We start from the raw sequence: 21,434 nt of genomic DNA, 5'->3' as shown, positions 1-21,434 counted from the left end.
GATTGTACCAACTGTGATGTGTGGATCGGAGTTGTGGGGAATGAAAGTGATGGAGAGACAGAAATTGAATGTGTTTGAGATGAAGTGTCTGAGGAGTATGGCTGGTGTATCTCGAGTAGATAGGGTTAGGAACGAAGTGGTGAGGGTGAGAACGGGTGTAAGAAATGAGTTAGCGGCTAGAGTGGATATGAATGTGTTGAGGTGGTTTGGCCATGTTGAGAGAATGGAAAGTGGCTGTCTGCTAAAGAAGGTGATGAATGCAAGAGTTGATGGGAGAAGTTCAAGAGGAAGGCCAAGGTTTGGGTGGATGGATGGTGTGAAGAAAGCTCTAGGTGATAGGAGGATAGATGTGAGAGAGGCAAGAGAGCGTGCTAGAAATAGGAATGAATGGCGAGCGATTGTGACGCAGTTCCGGTAGGCCCTGCTGCTTCCTCCGGTGCCTTAGATGACCGCGGAGGTAGCAGCAGTAGGGGGACTCAGCAGTATGAAGCTTCATCTGTGGTGGAAAATGTGGGAGGGTGGGCTGTGGCACCCTAGCAGTACCAGCTGAACTCGGCTGAGTCCCTGTTAGGCTGGAGGAACGTAGAGAGTAGAGGTACCCCTTTTTTTTTTTTTTTTTTTTTTTTTTCTTGTTGATGTCGGCTACCCCCCAAAATTGGGGAAGTGCCTTGGTATATGTATGTATGTATGTATAAACATTAAAATTTCTTTTATCATTACATACTGCATGTTGCTGGTTTGGTGTCAGCATAGTGTGATGTTTCTTCAGGGCTGAGAACCCTTCATTTCAGTCTCTTTCCCTTTGATGCCAAAGAACCTATAGGGTGGTAGCCTCCCCTGCTTCTCCGAGTGCAGCGTCCCGGCCTCCATCGCAAGGGAATCATCCTCGTGTGAATACAGTACTCTATAGATATTCTCTCAACACTATTTGTAGATGATCTATCACATACATTTGCTGGTGCTAGAATTGCAATGGTTGAGAGAAAATTGCAGCTCTCAATTGACAAAATAATTCAATGGGCTGATATGAATGGATTTAAGTTTTTGACAAGTAAAACTGTTTGTCGTCCATTTCTGTCATATTCGGGGAGTACATTCAGACCCGGATATGTACTTCAAAGGTCAACGTATCCCACGTGTAAGTGAAGCTAGAGTTCTAGGGTTGATCTTTTATTGTAGAACACATGGATTCCTCACCTGAAAGCCTTAATAAGTAAAATGTCTTAAGGCTCTGAATCTTTTAAAAGTTTTTGTCCCCATACATCATGTGGGGCAAACCGTAAAACTCTTTTGAAATTATACAAGGTCTTAAATTTTTTCAAAAATTAGTTATGGGTGTGAAATATACTCCACTGCCACCTCAAGCAGATTAAAAGTTTTTAACCTCAGCCACCCCAAGCAGATTAAAATTTTTAGATTCACACCATGCTGGTATCAGATTATCCACAGGACCCTTTAGAACTTCGCCTATCCCAAGCCTCCTTGGTGACACTGGAGAATTGCCTTTAGACCTTTACTGGAAGTCTTCTATTGTTCGATATTGGTTTAGGTTGCAAAGTCTTCCTAATTCTTTAGCCTGTCAGACTGCAAACCTTGTAATGCATTCTAGATATTTTGAGTTGCACCCCAAAATCTCTTCAATCTTATGGTTTCCGTGTAAAAACATTAGTGGACACTTTAGATATAGGTAGAAATAAAAGGCTCCCATATAGGATATCATCAACCCCTCCATGGAAATTACCGGATATATCTTTTTGTAAATATTTTATTGGTATAAAAAAGAACATTACCGAGTACGAAACCAGGTTGCTCTTTATGGGACATGTTAAAGAACACAGGGAATCGACTTTTATATATACAGATGGCTCCAAATCTGATGCTGGCATTGGATTTGTAGTATAAAGTAGTGCTTTTAATTGTAGTGTTGTAGCATCCTCTATATTTACTGCCGAGCTATGTGGCAAATTAACTATATTGAGAAAATAGCATTACAAGATAAGGGCAATTTTTCCCATTTTTAGTGATGCAAGAAGTGTCCTACAAGATTTAGGAATTGCTACTAAGAAGGTATCCCATTCCAAGTAATAATTTTTACCTACAATTAAGAATTTTATTTATAATAATTGGCAACACCATTGGGATAGTTTATTTGAAAATAGGATGAGAGAAATAAGTAATGTTATATCCCCATGGAGGTATAACAGGATGCCCCGAAAGTGGGACACCAATCTTTGTCCTCTCCGCATTGGTCACACTTGGATAACACTTGGGTTTTTGCTGGCTGGCCAACATCAACCATATTGCAACGACTGTTTGGTACCATTGACAGTGAGGAATTTGTTGACCGAATGCCCCACATATAGTTGTGAAAGAAATAGACATGTGTTTGAGGCTCAAGGTGAGGATGGCAGGTTCATCCTTGCCAAGAGTTTTTGGACATGTGTCCTACCATGCTAGTGGTATTTTTAGCTTTATTTCAGAAGCAGGTTGCCTGAAAGACATCTGCTTTTATGTTTTTAATTGAATATTTTATGTATTCATTTTTTTTTTACAATAAACAATATCAGTGTCAATGACCTTAGATGCCAGAAAACCTCAAATCAATATCTCTCTCTCTCTCTCTCTCTCTCTCTCTCTCTTCATATCGTTTCCTGTAGTTTTCAAATATGTTCGTCATACATTTGTACATTATTTATCCACTTTATTCTCTCTCTCTCTCTCTCTCTCTCTCTCTCTCTCTCTCTCTCTCTCTCTCTCTCTCTCTCCTCTCTCCTCTCTCTCTCTCTCTCTCTCTCTCTCTCTCTGTGGTGTGTGTGTGTGTTCAGGTCAGGAGCACATCCATCGCATTCAAAAAAGAATAACTCTGTGATGCTGGCCTTGCGAGTGACGTGTCACAGGATGCGTAAAACAACCTTCGCTGCCCACTTCCTGCAAGACGTGACCCACAGGAACATGGAGACGTTCTCCATTGACCCTGTGGTGGCTACATAATAGATGGTTTAAACACCTCAGGCACTTTGATGGCCAAATAGCAGATGGTGGATGGGAGAATTAAACCACATTCAAGTCTTGGATGAATGATAAAGAATGACTGGCTCTTTCTTTCTTCATCTCCCTCTCTGTGGGGGAACAGCACTAGTGGTAATCTGCAAAGCTGGCCTTCGCTGTCTGCAGGTAAAACAATTTCCCTTAAGTAACCTGGTACAGAGTTATATACCCCTGGCGAGGTGGAATTGGGTAACTTCGATGGTTGATTAAAAGATGCCTTCATTTCTCTTGAGAATTCTTACCTATGCTAATCACACTGCTAGTATCACACAATCACACAGATTGCTCAGGCCGCTAACCGTGCTTGGCGCGAATTTGGCGAGTTAACGTGGTTTCTTTCTGTTATGTGCGAAGCATGTACAGGAAATCCCAGGTCAAATACCAGCCAGTTGGTTCGGAGTTCCACCCTCCTAATGGGTGAGTCATCCCTATAAATAGCGAAAGGGTTTGTATTTAGTGTCGGAACAATAAACAGATTTTAGAAGTAATTTGTACTTTTCCTACCGATACAAACCTTAAGCTTAAGCTATTTATACAAATTGGCCCACCATCATCTGTCTCCTGATAAGTCCTGCCTGCAATAAAAAGTGATAAGACAACACAATATGTGTGTGCGTGGGTATCCAGCTACCCCCCTGCTAATTAGTGGTAGGTAGTTGCACCTTGCTAAAAGTCTTGCGTCTAGTCTTTAAGCTTTGCCAAAAGTATATTCCATATAAATAACTCAAGGTTTTCAAGGTTTATATCGTTAGGAAAAATACAAATTACTTTCATATTTATCGTATTTAGTTTGAGGTAGTTAATAAATACAGTATCTAAAAGGGTATACCTTTGGTTTGTCCGTGACTATTGAAATTTTTAACTATAAATATTTTCAATACTGTACAACTTTCATATCTTGTATCTTGATGTCTTGGGAAATTAGCAACCAAACATGATTCATTTTGTAATTTTGAACTTGTTTTGATACATGGATGTTAAGATGGGTTGTTTGTGGCCAGGTTTCTTCGAAAGAGTTTTGCCCAACCTTTTTATTTTTCATGCAAAACCTTAATGTATACTGTGTTGTTTCATTCAGGCTGAGAGAGATGCTATTGAATGTGAACTGAAGAGTGCAACTATAGATATGAAGGAAGTTTTTCTCAATGCCTTGGCTCAGGATGGAGCCATCAATGAAGCCGCCATATCTACGGAAAGTTTGGGCCGTGTCTTTGGACCTCTGCAAAAGCAGGTGAGTAAAACTATTTCCACTTTAGTAATATGATTCTTATCTTGCTCAGTAATTCTTTATCTGCTATTTTTATTTTACATAGTCATTGAAGTGACATGTTATTCCCCAGTAATTCCACGATAAATAGCCGTCGAAAGATATAAAACTACACGACAGTAATAATGGAATTTACGTTATACAGAATTATAATGAAAATATCCATTTATTTCCTTTGACACAAGAAGTATTCTATATTGTATAATTTGAAAGGTATAAATAGAATAAATAAATACGAATCTACAAAAAACTGTTGACTAAAGAGGAGAGAGAGAGAGAGAGAGAAGGTTTGTTCGTTCGTTTCTCACTCCATCTTGCGTGAGATATTTCACGAGCTTGGAAATACTGTAGACTGAGCATGTATGAACATGACGAATACTGCGTAGAAACGGTAGAATGGCAATAAGTTGAAATAATCACAATACAGTGAACCCTCGCTACTTCGCGGTTCGACCATCGCGGATTTTTTCCATAACCCATTTATATACAGTAATATATATATATATATGTATGCATGTATTTATGTATATATGTAGGTATGTATATGTGTATACATATATATATATATATATATATATATATATATATATATCTAAAGTAGGAAGATGTGATGTAGTTCTAAGGGAAAAGTATGGGAAATATGTCTGGGTAATAAGCAAAGCTCTACCTCCAGTTTGTTTCTACATTATGATCAGAGATAAATGTAAACAAAACATTGGTTGCCATTTTTTATCGTGCTTTTTAGCATGTTTAGGAAATGCATGATATAAAATCACCTTTAATATTTGTCCCTGTTTTAGTTTAGGGTACTGTAGTACATGCATTAAGTGTTCTGTACATTAAAGGGTAGTTTGTTAACAGTACTACGTACAAGGGAAGGTTTTAAAAGTCTGAATATACATGTTGAATAAATAGGTAAATATGGTGTCACTACTTCGCGGATTTTCACCTATCGCGGCCGCGACTGGAACCTATCTACCGCGATAAACGAGGGTTCACTGTAGGTTAACATTTACTCCTGAAAATAATTAACAATAATAATATGGAATATATAAAACATGAAGATGATGATATTTTGTAGAAATGATAGTTGAGAAAAAAGGAATAAAATAAAAAAAAAAATTAAATCTAGTCTTCTGTCAGCTATTTCCTTTACTGTTAATGGTAAGTTTTTGTCTTTTGGGCGGAACTCGTAGTCGAAGGCAGGGAGACTTTCTCTGATTTGAACACTGTGACAACATCATATACCAAAGGCACTTCCCCCAATTTTGGGGGGTAGCCGACAACAACAAGAAACAAAACAAAAAGGGGACCTCTACTCTCTACGTTCCTCCAGCCTAACCAGGGACTCAACCGAGTTCAGCTGGTACTGCTAGGGTGCCACAGCCCAACCTCCCACATTTCCACCACAGATGAAGCTTCATACTGCTGAGTCCCCTACTGCTGCTACCTCCGCGGTCATCTAAGGCACCGGAGGAAGCAGCAGGGCCTACTGGAACTGCGTCACAATCGCTCGCCATTCATTCCTATTTCTAGCACGCTCTCTTGCCTCTCTCACATCTATCCTCCTATCACCCAGAGCTTTCTTCACACCATCCATCCACCCAAACCTTGGCCTTCCTCTTGTACTTCTCCCATCAACTCTTGCATTCATCACCTTCTTTAGCAGACAGCCATTTTCCATTCTCTCAACATGGCCAAACCACCTCAACACATTCATATCCACTCTAGCCGCTAACTCATTTCTTACACCCGTTCTCACCCTCACCACTTCGTTCCTAACCCTATCTACTCGAGATACACCAGCCATACTCCTCAGACACTTCATCTCAAACACATTCAATTTCTGTCTCTCCATCACTTTCATTCCCCACAACTCCGATCCATACATCACAGTTGGTACAATCACTTTCTCATATAAAACTCTCTTTACATTCATGCCCAACCCTCTATTTTTTACTACTCCCTTAACTGCCCCCAACACTTTGCAACCTTCATTCACTCTGACGTACATCTGCTTCCACTCCACCATTTGCTGCAACAACAGACCCCAAGTACTTAAACTGATCCACCTCCTCAAGTAACTCTCCATTCAACATGACATTCAACCTTGCACCACCTTCCCTTCTCGTACATCTCATAACCTTACTCTTACCCACATTAACTCTCAACTTCCTTCTCTCACACACCCTTCCAAATTCTGTCACTAGTCGGTCAAGCTTCTCTTCTGTGTCTGCTACCAGTACAGTATCATCCGCAAAACAATAAAAAACAATAAAATAGACCTTACATAATTATGAATAAGAACTGGAATTGCAAGTATTTTTGGTTGGTGGTTAAGTTAGAAGTGAATACACTAAAGTAGACCTTATATGGTAATAAATAGGTTTAGAATCATAAGTATTTTGAACGACAGTGTTCCAATTGGGGTTGTCAAGAGTGGGGGTTTTAGTGCCTAAGGTAGGGAATGTCACTTTTGGCGAGAGAGAGAGAGAGAGAGAGAGAGAGAGAGAGAGAGAGAGAGAGAGAGAGTGTGTGAGTGTGATTATTTCATGATAACAGTTGGTTGGCTGAAGACAGGAGGAGGGGCTAATGTTAGGGAGAGGAGATTTTTTAGTGAAATTTCCCAGATTCTGAACTTGTGTGATATGCAGCCATGTGCTATACTCTTTCGTAGCTTATAAAAATTATAATAATCATGATAATGATAATAATAATAATGATTATAATTTTAATAATAATTATAATGATGATAATGAAGATGACATTATCCTGGCATCACCATGTGTATTACCAGGCATGTTTTGACGTTTACTGATGTCAACGAGGCGAACGGGTTAATCATCAAATGCCATACCTACATACATCTCTACTTACAGCACATGCCTAGAATTTTCTTCCGGAACCTTTTTGACTTTTCTTTAGGAACCTTTGTGTAACTACTGTAATTCTTACTCCCTCTTCACCCAAGTTAGGACCAGGTGGGACCTTGTAATTGCTACATAGGTCCTGGTGATAATTCGGTTAGCAATCTTAGGGTGTTTACAACCCCCCCCCCCCTCCAAGATCACATGGACTAGAGGTCATGTTTGTGCTGATGTGGAAACTACCCTTTTTACCTTTGAATAGGAGTATGACTTCAGTGCAAGCTGGAACATTCATTAAATTGTTAACAAGAAACATCATCATCCCCTTCTATGCCGATTGACGCTAAGGGCCTTGGTTAGATTTCGCCAGTCGTCTCTGTCTTGAGCTTTTAATTCAATACTTCTCCATTCGTCATCTCCTACTTCATGCTTCATAGTCCTCAGTCATGTAGGCTTGGGTCTCCCAACTCTTCCAGTGCCTTGTGGAGCCCAGCTGAACATTTGGTGAACTAATCTCTCTTGGGGAGTACGAAGAGCATGCCCAAACCATCTCCATCTACCCTCATCATGATCTCATCCACATATGATACTCGGGTAATCTTTCTTATAGTTTCATTTCTAATCCTGACCTGCCATTTAACTCCCTTTATCAACAAGATAGAGTAGTTCATAACTACTGACACGTGGTGCAGGGAAGCCCAGCCTACCTCTCATTCAGCAAGACTAATTACTTTGGACCTCAACTGCAGGCCGTACTCTATTCTTGCTACCTCTTGAAATTCTGGCTTATGTATTTTTGTCTTTTACTTCCTATCGGTTGTGCTCTCTTTGCAGGGCTCGCGATTGGTCACACCCCTCTCTGAAGAGTACCATTTTTAACTTCCTCTGTTGTTTGAATAGTTTGCTGACAGGAATAAAAGGGTTTAGCAGGCTTCTTCACTGTCAACTTAGGGAACTCCTGGGCATAGTCTTTGGGAAGTGCTCAGGGAAGATGATGATCTTGGATATCATTTGATGTGTAATTCGGAGGGAGTGGGAGTATTGCTTTTCTTGTAGGTTTGGGATTGCTCCTTTGCCTGGTGTCAAAAGTTTGCTTGTAGCAGTGCAGACTGACAACTGGAATTATTACTTGAGGGTTTAGCCTGCCTATGGAATTCTCTGGTACCCTGTGTTTTGAGTAGCTGAAGGAGGCCTTGGCAACCACTGAGACTCCAAAGAAGATGCAATCTCTTGTCTCATATGTGAGAAAAAGTTTGCTCCTGGCTACCCACCCTGCCTTAGAAAGAATCATTGTCTAATGTAAAAATGTCCAGACTGCTTCAGCTGGTACTACACACCATACAGTACAGAGCACACACACTGGCAGGCGGAAGGTTAAAGGATGCCTCCCTTCTACACCCTACTCTCCTAGATGGATGAGGACCACCTCTTTCTCTCTTCCCAGTGATACTTCGTTGTTAAAAGAGAAAAAAGGTTCGTCATGGTGCACGTCACCCATGATAAAATAAGAACAGGTGGCTGAGAAGACCAGTGATCAGTCTCTTCACTGAGATGAGCAATGGGTTTTCCTTTCATATGCACAGGATCGAGAAGACAATTCTCAATCTCCTGGTGATCGTTCTCCTTATGGCGCATCGCGGGGCAGGGAAGAAGTTTCTACGAGTATTCGCAATTAGGAGAGAATTATCAAAATCAAATGGTAATAGTACATACATACATACATACATATACCAAGGCACTTCCCCCAATTTTGGGGGGTAGCTGACATCAACAAATGAAACAAAACAAAAAAGGGGACCTCTACTCTCTACGTTCCTCCCAGCCTAACAAGGGACTCAACCGAGTTTAGCTGGTACTGCTAGGGTGCCACAGCCCACCCTCCCACATTATCCACCACAGATGAAGCTTCATAATTCTGAATGCCCTACTGCTGCTACCTCCGCTGTCATCTAAGGCATCGGAGGAAGCAGCAGGGCCTACCGGAGCTGCGTCACAATCGCTCACCATTCATTCCTATTTCTAGCACGCTCTCTTGCCTCTCTCACATCTATCCTCCTATCACCCAGAGCTTTCTTCACTCCATCCATCCACCCAAACCTTGGCCTTCCTCTTGTACTTCTCCCATCAACTCTTGCATTCATCACCTTCTTTAGCAGACAGCCATATTCCATTCTCTCAACATGGCCAAACCACCTCAACACATTCATATCCACTCTAGCTGCTAACTCATTTCTTACACCCGTTCTCACTCTCACCACTTCGTTCCTGACCCTACCTACTTTAGATACACCAGCCATACTCCTTAGACACTTCATCTCAAACACATTCAATTTCTGTCTCTCCATCACTTTCATTCCCCACAACTCTGATCCATACATCACAGTTGGTACAATCACTTTCTCATATAGAACTCTCTCTACATTCATGCCCAACCCTCCATTTTTTACTACTCCCTTAACTGCCCCCAACACTTTGCAACCTTCATTCACTCTCTGACGTACATCTGCTTCCACTCCACCATTTGCTACAACAACAAACCCCAAGTACTTAACTGATCCACCTCCTCAAGTAACTCTCTATTCAACATGACATTCAACCTTGCACCACCTTCCCTTCTCGTACATCTCATAACCTTACTCTTACCTACATTAACTTTCAACTTCCTTCTCTCACACACACTTCCAAATTCTGTCACTAATCGGCCAAGCTTCTCTTCTGTGTCTGCAACCAGTACAGTATCATCCGCAAACAACAACTGATTTACCTCCCATTCATGGTCATTCTCGTCTACCAGTTTTAATCCTCGTCCAAGCACTCGAGCATTCACCTCTCTCACCACTCCAACAACATACAAGTTAAACAACCACGGCGACATCACACATCCCTGTCTCAGCCCCACTCTCACCGGAAACCAATCGCTCACTTCATTTCCTATCCTAACACATGCTTTACTACCTTTGTAGAAACTTTTCACTGCTTGCAACAACCTTCCACCAACTCCATATAACCTCATCACATTCCACATTGCTTCCCTATCAACTCTATCATACGCTTTCTCCAGATCCATAAACGCAACATACACATCCTTACCTTTTGCTAAATATTTCTCGCATATCTCGCAGCAGTAGGGGATTCAGCATTATGAAGCCTCATCTGTGGTGGATAATGTGGGATGGTAGGTTGTGACACCCTAGCATTACCAACCGATTTCGGTTGAGTCCCTTGTTAGGCTGGGAGGAACGTAGAGAGGAGACGTCCCCTTTTTTGTTTCATTTTTTTTTATGTCGGCTACCCCCCAAAATTGGGGGAAGTGCCTTGGTATATGTATATATGTTATTTTAGGTTTAGAATAGTTTGGATTTAGATAAAATTTCTGATAATTCGATAACTTGCTTATTTGCTACTGGAAAAATTCAGTTTTAAAAAAGCTACTTAAATATTTAATAATATTACGGTACAACATGAAATACAGCATGTTCATCTCTCCTCAATAGAAATTTTCCTTATGAAAATTGAATATCACAGTCAAAGTAAAATATAATTTTCCTTGTCAGCCAGTTAGTTTTTAAAATTAATAACTCAGATGCCAACATCAACTTTTATTTCCTGACTGTAGTGTTTCAATAGAAATTGAAAAATTTTGATAAGTAGAGCTGAATATATATTAAGTTATTGTGTTATAACACCAATAAAGAGCTTTATTTTTATAAAGGGCAAAATTCTGATATATACTTCAAAGTTACAGAAAATTATTTCTTAAGCAAATAAATAAATCATTGTACAGTATATGCACAGGCTGGTTCAAGAATTGAAGATGCAGTGAAAGATGGAAATGGAATGTTGTTAAAAGGAGAGGAGGGAAGGAAAAGGTGGGCGGAATATTTTGAAAGTTTACTGAATGTTGAGGATAATAGGGAGGCAGATATAATTGCTGTTGCTGGTGTTGAGGTGACGGTGATGGGAAATGAGAATGAGAGAGAGATTACAAGAGAGGAAGTGAGGAGAGCACTAGATGGAATGAGAGTAGGAAAAGCATCTGATATGGATGGTGTGAGAGCTGAGATGTTGAAGGAAGGGGGTGTGACTGTACTTGAATGGTTGGTGAGATTGTTTAATATGTGTTTTGTGTTGTCAATGGTGCCAGTAGATTGGGTTTGTGCGTGTATTGTACCACTATATAAGGGTAAGGGAGATGTGCATGAGTGTTGTAATTCAAGGGGTATTAGTTTGTTGAGTGTAGTTGGAAAAGTGTATGGTAGAGTACTGATTAATAGGATTAAGGATAAAACAGAGAATGCAATCTTGGAAGCACAGGGTAGTTTTAGAAGAGGTAGGGGTTGTATGAATCAGATTTTTACAGTTAGGCAGATATGCAAGAAATATTTAGCAAAAGGTAAGGATGTGTATGTTGCGTTTATGGATCTGGAGAAAGTGTATGAAAGAGTTGATAGGGAAGCAATGTGGAATGTGATGAAATTATATGGTGTTGGTGGAAGGTTATTGCAAGCAGTGAAAAGTTTCTACAAAGGCAGCAAAGCATGGGTTAGGATAGGAAACGAAGTGAGCGATTGGTTTCCTGTGAGAGTGGGACTGAGACAGGGATGTGTGATGTCGCCGTGGTTATTTAACTTGTATGTTGTTGGAGTGGTGAGAGAGGTGAATGCTCGAGTGCTTGGATGAGGTTTGAAACTGGTAGACGAGAATGACCATGAATGGGAGGTAAATCAGTTGTTGTTTGCGGATGATACTGTACTGGTTGCACACGAGGAAGAGAAGCTTGACCGATTAGTGACAGAATTTGGAAGGGTGTGTGAGAGAAGGAAGTTGAGAGTTAATGTGGGTAAGAGTAAGGTTATGAGAAGTACGAGAAGGGAAGGTGGTGCGAGGTTGAATGTCATGTTGAATGGAGAGTTACTTGAGGAGGTGGATCAGTTTAAGTACTTGGGGTCTGTTGTTGCAGCAAATGGTGGAAGCCGATGTATGTCAGAGAGTGAATGAAGGATGCAAAGTGTTGGGGGCAGTTAAGGGATTAGTAAAAAATAGAGCGTTGGGCATGAATGTAAAGAGAGTTCTGTATGAGAAAGTGATTGTACCACCTGTGATGTATGGATCGGAGTTGTGGGGAATGAAAGTGACGGAGAAACAAATTGAATGTGTTTGAGATGAAATGTCTAAGGAGTATGGCTGGTGTATCTCGAGTAGATAGGGTTAGGAACGAAGTAGTAAGGGTGAGAACGGGTGTAAGAAATGAGTTAGCAGCTAGAGTGGATATGAATGTGTTGAGGTGGTTTGGCCATGTTGAGAGAATGGAAAATGATTGTCTGCTAAAGGAGGTGATGAATGCAAGAGTTGATGGGAGAAGTACAAGAGGAAGGCCAAGGTTTGGGTGGATGGATGGAGTAAAGAAAGCTTTGGGTGATAGGAGGATAGATGTAAGAGAGCTTGCTATAAATAGGAATGAATGGCGAGCGATTGTGACGTAGTTCCGGTAGGCCCTGCTGCTTCCTCCAGTGCCTTAGATGACCGCGGAGGTAGCAGCAGTAGGGGGATTCAGTGTTATGAAGCTTCATCTGTGGTGGATAATGTGGGAGGGTGGGCTGTGGCACCCCTAGCAGTACCAGCCGAACTCGGTTGAGTCCCTTGTCAGGCTGGGAGGAACGTAGAGAGGAGAGGTCCTGTTTTTGTTTCAATTGTTTGATGTCGGCTAGCCCCCAAAATTGGGGGAAGTGCCTTGGTATATGTATGATATGCACAGTCAAGCGTGAAAAGGTTGAACCGGGAAACTTTTATTTGTCTTATCATACAAGGGAAAAAAAAATTATAAATGTTTATGCTGTAACTTTGTGTGAATAAATGTATGCATTAAATGAAATGAATACATATTGAAAATTGTGGAAAATACAGAATAAAAGGGGATTATTGAGAAAATATAGTGTAGAAAGAGAAAAAGTAAGCCTATAAGGAATAATCACAGTGTGGAATAGCATTAAAAATTCATTGATTGCAGGAATGAAATGGAAATTGAAAAGGGAGAAAAATGGGAAAAACACTTTAGGCATTGAAGAAAATTGATGTAATTAGAAGTAGTTTGAAATGTACAGTTCTTAATATTATTATTATTATTATTATTACTGTTGTCGTTGTTATCAGTATATCTGTCTGTTTTGTATATCTTATATTTTATATTTGTAAATATTTTTGTATTATTAAACTCTCTTTTTGCATTATATGCTTTTGGTTTCAGTTCCTTGTGTTTAACTCTTCCCAAGCTTGTACCATTTCTCTGTTATGATTTCACGGAGCGACACAGGTCGAGCCCAGAAAAGGGATTTTGACGAAGGAAAAATCTATTTCTGGGCGAGGAACCTGTGTCGCCCAGTGAACCCACCCTTTCCCTTTTTCCCTCGCCCTGGTTGGTCCAAGCTTTGGGTGCTGGGAGGAATGAGGATAGGGGGTGGGGAGATGTTAGGGGTAGAGAGGGTTAGTCCTAGTAGGAGGCACAGACGGGTGTAGGACGGCACCTCGTTGTTCCGGGGGATGTTGATGAAGGAGAGGTCTAATTGGAGAGGGACCTATGGTCGTGGTTCTATCACACCCCAGTTTTCTTTACCGACACTCAAAGAGTGAGCGAGCTAGGTTTATTCCTGGCATTCCATGCATCTCTTTATCTCTGGTATATTCAGCAGTAATTATGCTTTAGAAATGGTGCTAGAGGAGCATTTCACTGGGCGACACAGGTTCCTCGCCCAGAAGTAGATTTTTCCTTTGTCAAAATCCCTTTATTATTATTATTATTATTATTATTATTATTACTTGTTAGGCTATAACCCTAGTTGGAAAAGCAGGATGCTATAAGCCCAGGGGATCCAACAGGGAAAATAGCCCAGTGAGGAAAGGAAACTTAAGGAAAATAAAATTTTTCAAGAAGAGTAAGATTAAAATAAATATATCCTTCATAAACTATATAAAAGGGAATAAGGATAATTACCATAATAAATGGAAAGTAAAAATACATAAGTAACAGAAATTAAAATATAAATGAAATGAAAAGAGGGAAGAATGGGAGAAACTTTTTTAGCCTTTGGGCCTTTACTGAAAACATGACACTTAATGGAAATGTAATGGCACATGGTTTCAAAATTTTGCCCGGTGCTTCCAGTTTAGCAGCAGTGGTTACGTTTCCTGCGTATATTTTTGTATAATCTTCCAATAGTTTAGCAGTAAATTGGTGACTCAGCGGGTGAAGCATTTGTGAATAAGGGGGTTTTACTGTATCCTATCTTTTCTTAGTTCAATTTTTTAAACCCCGGTATAATTTTGCTTTTTCCTTTTGTAGGTAAAGGAAAGTGTAGATCGTCAAGAAAGTTTGGTTGGTAACATTCAGGAAACTCATCAAGAGTTCAGCCAAGCTTCATCTGGTGTTGGAGGGGAGCGAGAAGAAATGCTCAAGAAATTGGCGTCTGCCTATGATAATTTCAATGAGTTGCTCAGTAACCTTACTGAAGGTGCTAAGTTCTACAATGATTTAACACAATTGTTAGTTAATTTCCAGAGTAAAATAAATGATTTCTGTTTTGCTCGTCGCACAGAGAAGGAAGAATTGATGAAAGACTTAACTCAAGGATTTGCCAATCAAAATGTAGGTTCAGCACCAAATCCACCTGCGCATCATCAAGAATCCGCCCAAACTACAGCTAAAGCCCCACCCCAGCGTCCACCTCCACCTGCAGTAAACCCTTACCAAGGAGCTCCTCAGACTCCTCCACAAACAGCACCACCAGCAGCGCAAGCTCCACCAGCTCCAGGAGCCCCACCTGTATATGGAGCACCTCAGTCGGGAGCTCTTCCTTATCCAATTAACCCAACATCAATGCCAACTCCACAAGGATATGTTTACCAAAGTTATCCCGTATATACACCTATGCCACAAGGATATAACCCATATTTCCAACAACCACAGCAGCCTGGTGCGTATCCGGGTGGATATGGTGCACCTCCTTATCCTCAGCAACCATATTCTTCGTATCCTTACCCCCCACAGCCCCAAGTTCCTCAGCAGCAACAGTGGCCTCGCCAGTAAAGGTAAAGATTACTTCCTCTCGAAACCTTAGATGAAAAAGTACTTTTGTTACAAGTATTGCCAGTTGTATAGCCCATATAGTATAATACTTATGTCATTTATCCAGAAATAATGCTGGAGGGAGAATGAGGGTGCTGTTATATTTCTTTTTTTTATGTTGCTAATATGATGTATTGTAGCTCACATCATGATTTACTCATTGCTGTTTATAGTACATTTTATTATTTAGCCATTTTGATACAGTTTTGCATTTCCAGTGTGTTTTGCAAAAGGCCATATTATGTTTGTATGAGCATGCTTGTGATTATGCCACATTAGATCATAATTAGATTATTCTTCTCCTTCTCTATTTCTGAATGAAAGATTATTACTGAACTTAGAAAGTAGTATGAACTTCTTATGCACTTATACATAGATATTCTGTATAAAAGACTGCACAGGTTGCTAAAGTGTCATGCCTCGTAACTTTCCTGTAGCTTAGGGTAGCTTTTGGTTCTAGTTTTCAATCAAATGTGTCCAGGTCTAAGTTAAAGACTGTCAGCTAATACTTTATATATATCCAGTGAAGTTTATATTTAGCTGTTGGATACTGGTAATGAATAAAGAATTGGAAATCAAATTATTGAATAATTGGAGAATTTTTTTTCTTTTGTGTTCCAGCTTTGAAGTTTTTATCAAATTTATAATTTTATGTGCTGGCCATTTGTGTGTTTTCATGTTTAGTTACTTTTTGAATTTTGTATAGTGACTTGTAGTCAGTAATAGAGGTTTATGAATTTAAACAGGGTTGTTTGGCAAAAAAAAAACCCTTTGCTTTTAAAAGCACTAAGAAGAATATTTTATATTTGCTCTAAAGTTTTGCCTTATAATAATTAAAAGCTTCCTATTTTTTGCTACTGAAAGAATTGAAGCAAAGCAATACATACATAATCTGTAAGCACATCATTAATAACTGTGAGAGATACGCACAGATACTGATCATTGCACTAAGGCTGTAATTCTGATAGTGATTTGAGATGGAATTGGTCATGATTAGAGTTTAGGAAGATGGAAGCTCACTGAATTGGTCATAAGTCAACTTCATTAAGATGAAAGTGGAGGGAATTTGTCATGCATTGATTTCATTGACGACATATTTGTGAAATTGCAACTGTTCTTTTATATCTATATTGGAACCATTCACTATTTCTTTACACTAGGAAGAGCAGTTGGCTGAGCCATATATACTATTGGTAGTATATCCTTTAATTATAAAACATAATGCTGTACTGTGTCTGTAGCCAAACCGAGTAGAATTTGATTTCTTTATAGAACGGGTAAATAATGTAATTAAAACTGGAGGTATTGAAACCACCACCTTGGGATTGAAGTCATAGGTAAGTTATAATTATATACATATGTGTATGATATATATATATATATATATATATATATATATATATATATATATATATATATATATACATATATATATATATATATATATATATATATATATATATATATATATATATATATATATATATATATATATATATATATACACACACACACATTATGCAAATATGGGGATATTTTATGTAACTAACTTGTACTTTATTATGCTCTAAAATATTTTATCTATTGGTAATCATCTTATGATTATTGTTAATGCAATATTTAAAGGAACAGTATTTGATTAAATTTATAGATTTAGATGGATGTACCAGGAGATGCTATATGCATATATGATTGATATAGAAATAAATGTACAGTATATGATTGTAATGTATATTACAGGTTGCCTTATTTTTTGAAATTGTCTTGTTAAATGTTTGTGCAGTACAGTATTGGCATTCTATTTTCCTTGCACTAAAATTAGAAAAGTGGAATTTATTCCTACAGTGAAAACCATCAATTTATATTTTGGTATGAAGTATTCAGAAACTTAATACTGACTGTTTATATATATCATATCAGAACATTATTGAATTAACAGTATATTTTTTTGTTCATGAATGGTGAGAACAAGAATTGAAATAGGAGCAAGAAACATGAAAAATCATTTGAAAATATGTTAGTCTTAAGTGTAAAATGTTAATATGAGCAAAATTTTATTCAATGAGGTTCATGGTACATATTTATTACACAAATTTACCAACGTGATAGTAGTGTAATAGTGTCTGTGATGTTTCCTCACAAAATCCTGTTGTCTGTGACAAAAACTGAATTAATTTTTCAATAAATGAATTAAAAAATACATTAGATCCCTTTTTTTTATACATAGAAACTACTGTTTGAGTAGATGAAGTTAAGCAGTGGGAATCGTCTCTTCCGTTTTCAGTTGATGCTTCAGTCTTCATATACAATTTCATAAATGAAAAAGGACTAAGATATTAAGGTCTAACTAGAAATGTAAATTCCTTTTGCAAGGAAATTTTTATTGGTTTTAACTTTTAAAAAGCAAGGGACTTATTTCCCTATTCAGTATTTTCTTCATTTTGTTACTTGTATTTAAGGCATTCAAACTTGAAGCTCATTACAGTTATCTCTTGACAGGTTCAAATTTTAGAAACTGGGAATATAAAGAATTATGCAATTTCCAAAATACAAAATGAATTTATTGTGCATGTAGTGCACTGAAAACATAAATGATACTTAAAAAAGGTTTGGTTTAATATATAAAAGCATCATTCTTACCATAGTGACTACAGTATTAACATCTTGCTCTTTTTTTAACCGTGATTAAAACTATAAGCGTGGCATAACCAGTATCATGCAGAAGACTAAATTTCTTAACTGCTGCAAGAGCAAATGCTCTTATAGTGTAAGTAATCTAGTTAAATTAATGTAAATGAAACTCTAGTGATTTATATTTCATACTGATATACAGAACTCAAACTGTGTGTGTACAATATCCCTTTCAGGTAATAGAAAATAATTTGTAAGTATTGAGTGAATAATAACATAGTTGCGACATAGGGATTGGCTACACGGTTATTGTTTTGTTGGTTGTTCAAGTAGTGATAAACTTTTACCATTTTTATCACAAAAAATATAAATGGGATTTGTAGTGTGTATTGTGTGAGGGAGGAGGAGAGTAAGTTAAGATATATATACTGTATCTTTTACTGTGCATTATATACCTTCTATATATGGGATTTAAATTCAGTAGTGTATTGTATTTTTTTACTAATTAGGGTTTGATGGCACTTGCATGGAAGTAACCTTATGGTAAATATAGTGCCAACTGCACTGACATTAGAATCACTCCGTAGTGGATTTGATACACTGAGTAGTACAGTATAGAAGCCATTATTAGGGTACAATTTTAGAGCTAACCAGAATAGGTAATTGATTCCACCAGAATTTGTATACAAAAATAAGTAGGAAGGATTAACAGTAGTAGGATGAGTTAGTAAATAGAACATGTTACAGTATTATCGTAGCACAATTACTTTGAATCACTTGCTATTGTGATAGGACTGTGTATGATCAATTGTTTGAGTTAGATTCTGTTTACAGATGGTGCTATCTTAAAAGACTAAAGAAAGCCACATCAATAATAAATTGCCAAAAGTAGAATATTTATAGCAATAAATAAAAACAGGAAACTCATTTGTCTGATGTTTTCCACATGAACTCAAAGTTTTCTGTTCCTCTGAGTTAGTTGAGCTTGTTTAGTCAATATACCATTCATGGATATCTCGCTTCATCTAGTACCAAGGTGGAAACATTTTTCTATTTAGTGTGATTGCTAATTCCAACCAGTATGTTACCATAACACAAACTCTTCAGAATGGATATTTTTCAGTCAACATTTTCAGTTTATCCAATCATGTATTTTACAAAATAATTTTTTTTTAGTCTGTGGTTTACATTTAGACTAAACCCTTTGTGTCAGCCTTGTTATATCCAAAAATTTTTACTGAGGGTCAAGTAAGCTTACTTTTATTAAAATATAACTGGAATCTCGACATTAAGTTCGTATCTCCTTGTGTTCACTCGGTAACTTTTAACAAAGAGTATGCAGTAATCATCAAAGTTTCAAGTTTCTTTTGAGCAGAACATTCAACATTATTTGTTTAGGTAGTGATAGTGTTCTTAGAAAATCATTAATATGTGTTTTAAAAGATTTTTTTTTTTAACACAACTTGTTCAATTCTTAGATAATGCTTTTCACCATGTAAACTTTTTTCCTAAGGAGATCTTGGTGTGTATTATTGAGACCTACTGTACTTTTGTTTTAATTTTTGGAAACTGCATTGTTCTTTCCTTCCCTTATTGAACTAATGACTGCATTTCAGATCCTAACCTTTTAGCTAGATTCTTGGAAGTCTTGTTACCAGTGAAGGAAGGTCATCATGTGGGTAATTTTAGTTTACATTTTGAGTGCAGAGGGGTGATCAAATCTCAAATTATCATTATTTATTGATGGTAAGAAATTAGTGTCAAGAATTTAAGAGTGCATGAACATCAAGAAAAAAGTACTTAGACCTGATATATATATTGTTTATATGTAGGACATAGATGGTAGTAGATTTAATAATTTTCTTGACAGTTTCTTCTTTTGCTTATCTATATATAGGTGATAGTCTAAGGTGCTGGTTGTTGAAGAAACTTCTGCTATTCAAGACGAGGGAATTCTTCCACATTTGACACAGATTTAGACTAACCACTGTTTTGCCTATTCACCACAAGTTTTCTTCATTCAGGAACTAGTGGAATTTTAAATCTGCATTCTTCGCAATTATCTAAGCCAGGTTAGAATTTTTACTTGAGATATTCCAGCTTCTCTTCTCATATTTTAGGGTAATAGAGATTGCTATACGTTGGGCATTACAGTATTTACTTTTTGTGATGTACTGTATACCTTCCAGCCAGCTCTTGATCTTCGTTTTGTCCTCTTATCTTTACAAACCTTTTTGTGCATACTTTTGAAAGTTACTGCCATTGTGCTTGATTTTGTCTGTCTGTAAGTTGCTTATTGCTTATGATATTTTGCAGAATATGGTTACTCCAAAGTCAATACATGTTTTTAGTATGCTGTTATAAAAGTTCACAAGAAATTCAACCTAGTGCAAGAACTCAACGTGACACGTCTCGCTATTTTGTGAACAATTAATGTCAAGGATATTTTTGTGCGTGAATCTAGTAAAGAATACTGTCACGAAGGGACCAGTATCATGCAAACTTTCATAATACTCAAAGGGAATGACCAGAATATTTTAAAGAAAGCTCTTTATTTATTTTCCAAACTCCTGTGTGTTGCATAGTGTACCAGCTTCCACAGAGGTCATGACTGGATTATTTTTTCTCTTAATGGTATTCTGCCATTTGTATTACTCAGAGCTTCCCTGAATTTGTTCCCATACTAACAAACCTTCAATTATTTATTTGGATTATCTTTCAGTGAAGGTAGAAGGTAGCAATCCTACCTAACTGTTTGAGCAGGTAGGTAGGGGATGGCTGGGGGTTACCCAGCCACCTCTCTATATACTCTTGACAGCTGTGAGGTACTCCACTTTTTCTTTTGGCTCGGTAGAGATCGGACGTGTCCTCTCTTTCCCCAGACTGTCATTGGACTCCTTTCAAAGGGTGTGTGTTTTCTCTTTGATTTCCTTCATGCGAACCTGTCCCGGGCGTGAGCGATCCACGTGCAGTACCTTCATGTCATCGTTGGAGACCGACCCATACTCTCTCTGTCTTTCGTGCAGAGGGTATCGCTGTGAGCAAGGTTTGCCTTGCACAGTGTAAGGAGTGGGAAGCCTCCCAATGGGAGAAATTTGGACGGCGTAGGAATAAGAAGGCCAAGAGCGATCTTTCTCCCTCGGGCGAGGAAAGCACGGTCTTCTTCATCCCTCACCCCCAAATCTCTCTCAAAAGTTCCTTCTTGCTCGCGGTCTTCCGAGGGACGATCGAGTAGGAGCGCAGACTGACTAACTCTTTGGCAACCCAGGGGTACTGGAGCAACTTCACCTCCAGCCGCTGGGAAGCCATTCTCCCTTTCAGATGTTCTGCAGTTTTAGCCAACCTTAGGGATTTCGGGACCCCCTTCGAAGGAAGAACTTCCGCATCTCCTTGAACGCGGTGCTAGGAAAGACCCTTTTCCAGAGCCGTCAACATCTCACGCTCTGGAACTCTGCGAAGTTCATGTCACCTTTTCCACTTTCCATGCGCGGATGAGGTGATT

At 38.4% G+C, this 21,434-nt stretch overlaps 1 protein-coding gene across 1 annotated transcript in view; it reads left to right on the top strand.

The window, feature by feature from the left end:
• The window catches only part of ALiX (programmed cell death 6-interacting protein-like protein AliX), a 97,512-nt gene extending 81,329 nt beyond the window's left edge, over nucleotides 1-16,183 (top strand). The window contains exons 10-11 of the mRNA XM_068357029.1: nucleotides 4,127-4,279; nucleotides 14,519-16,183. Coding sequence (XP_068213130.1) covers nucleotides 4,127-4,279; nucleotides 14,519-15,262 — 897 coding nt within the window. The 3' untranslated portion in view covers nucleotides 15,263-16,183. The remainder of the gene's footprint in view (nucleotides 1-4,126; nucleotides 4,280-14,518) is intronic.
• Nucleotides 16,184-21,434: the final 5,251 nt, after the last annotated feature.

This window comes from Palaemon carinicauda, chromosome 33, assembly GCF_036898095.1.
Source record: "Palaemon carinicauda isolate YSFRI2023 chromosome 33, ASM3689809v2, whole genome shotgun sequence".
In the NCBI taxonomy this organism is placed as follows: Eukaryota; Metazoa; Arthropoda; class Malacostraca; order Decapoda; family Palaemonidae; genus Palaemon; species Palaemon carinicauda.
The sequence above is the reverse complement of the archived record's forward strand: the minus strand, read 5'-3'. Positions and strand labels throughout refer to the sequence as shown.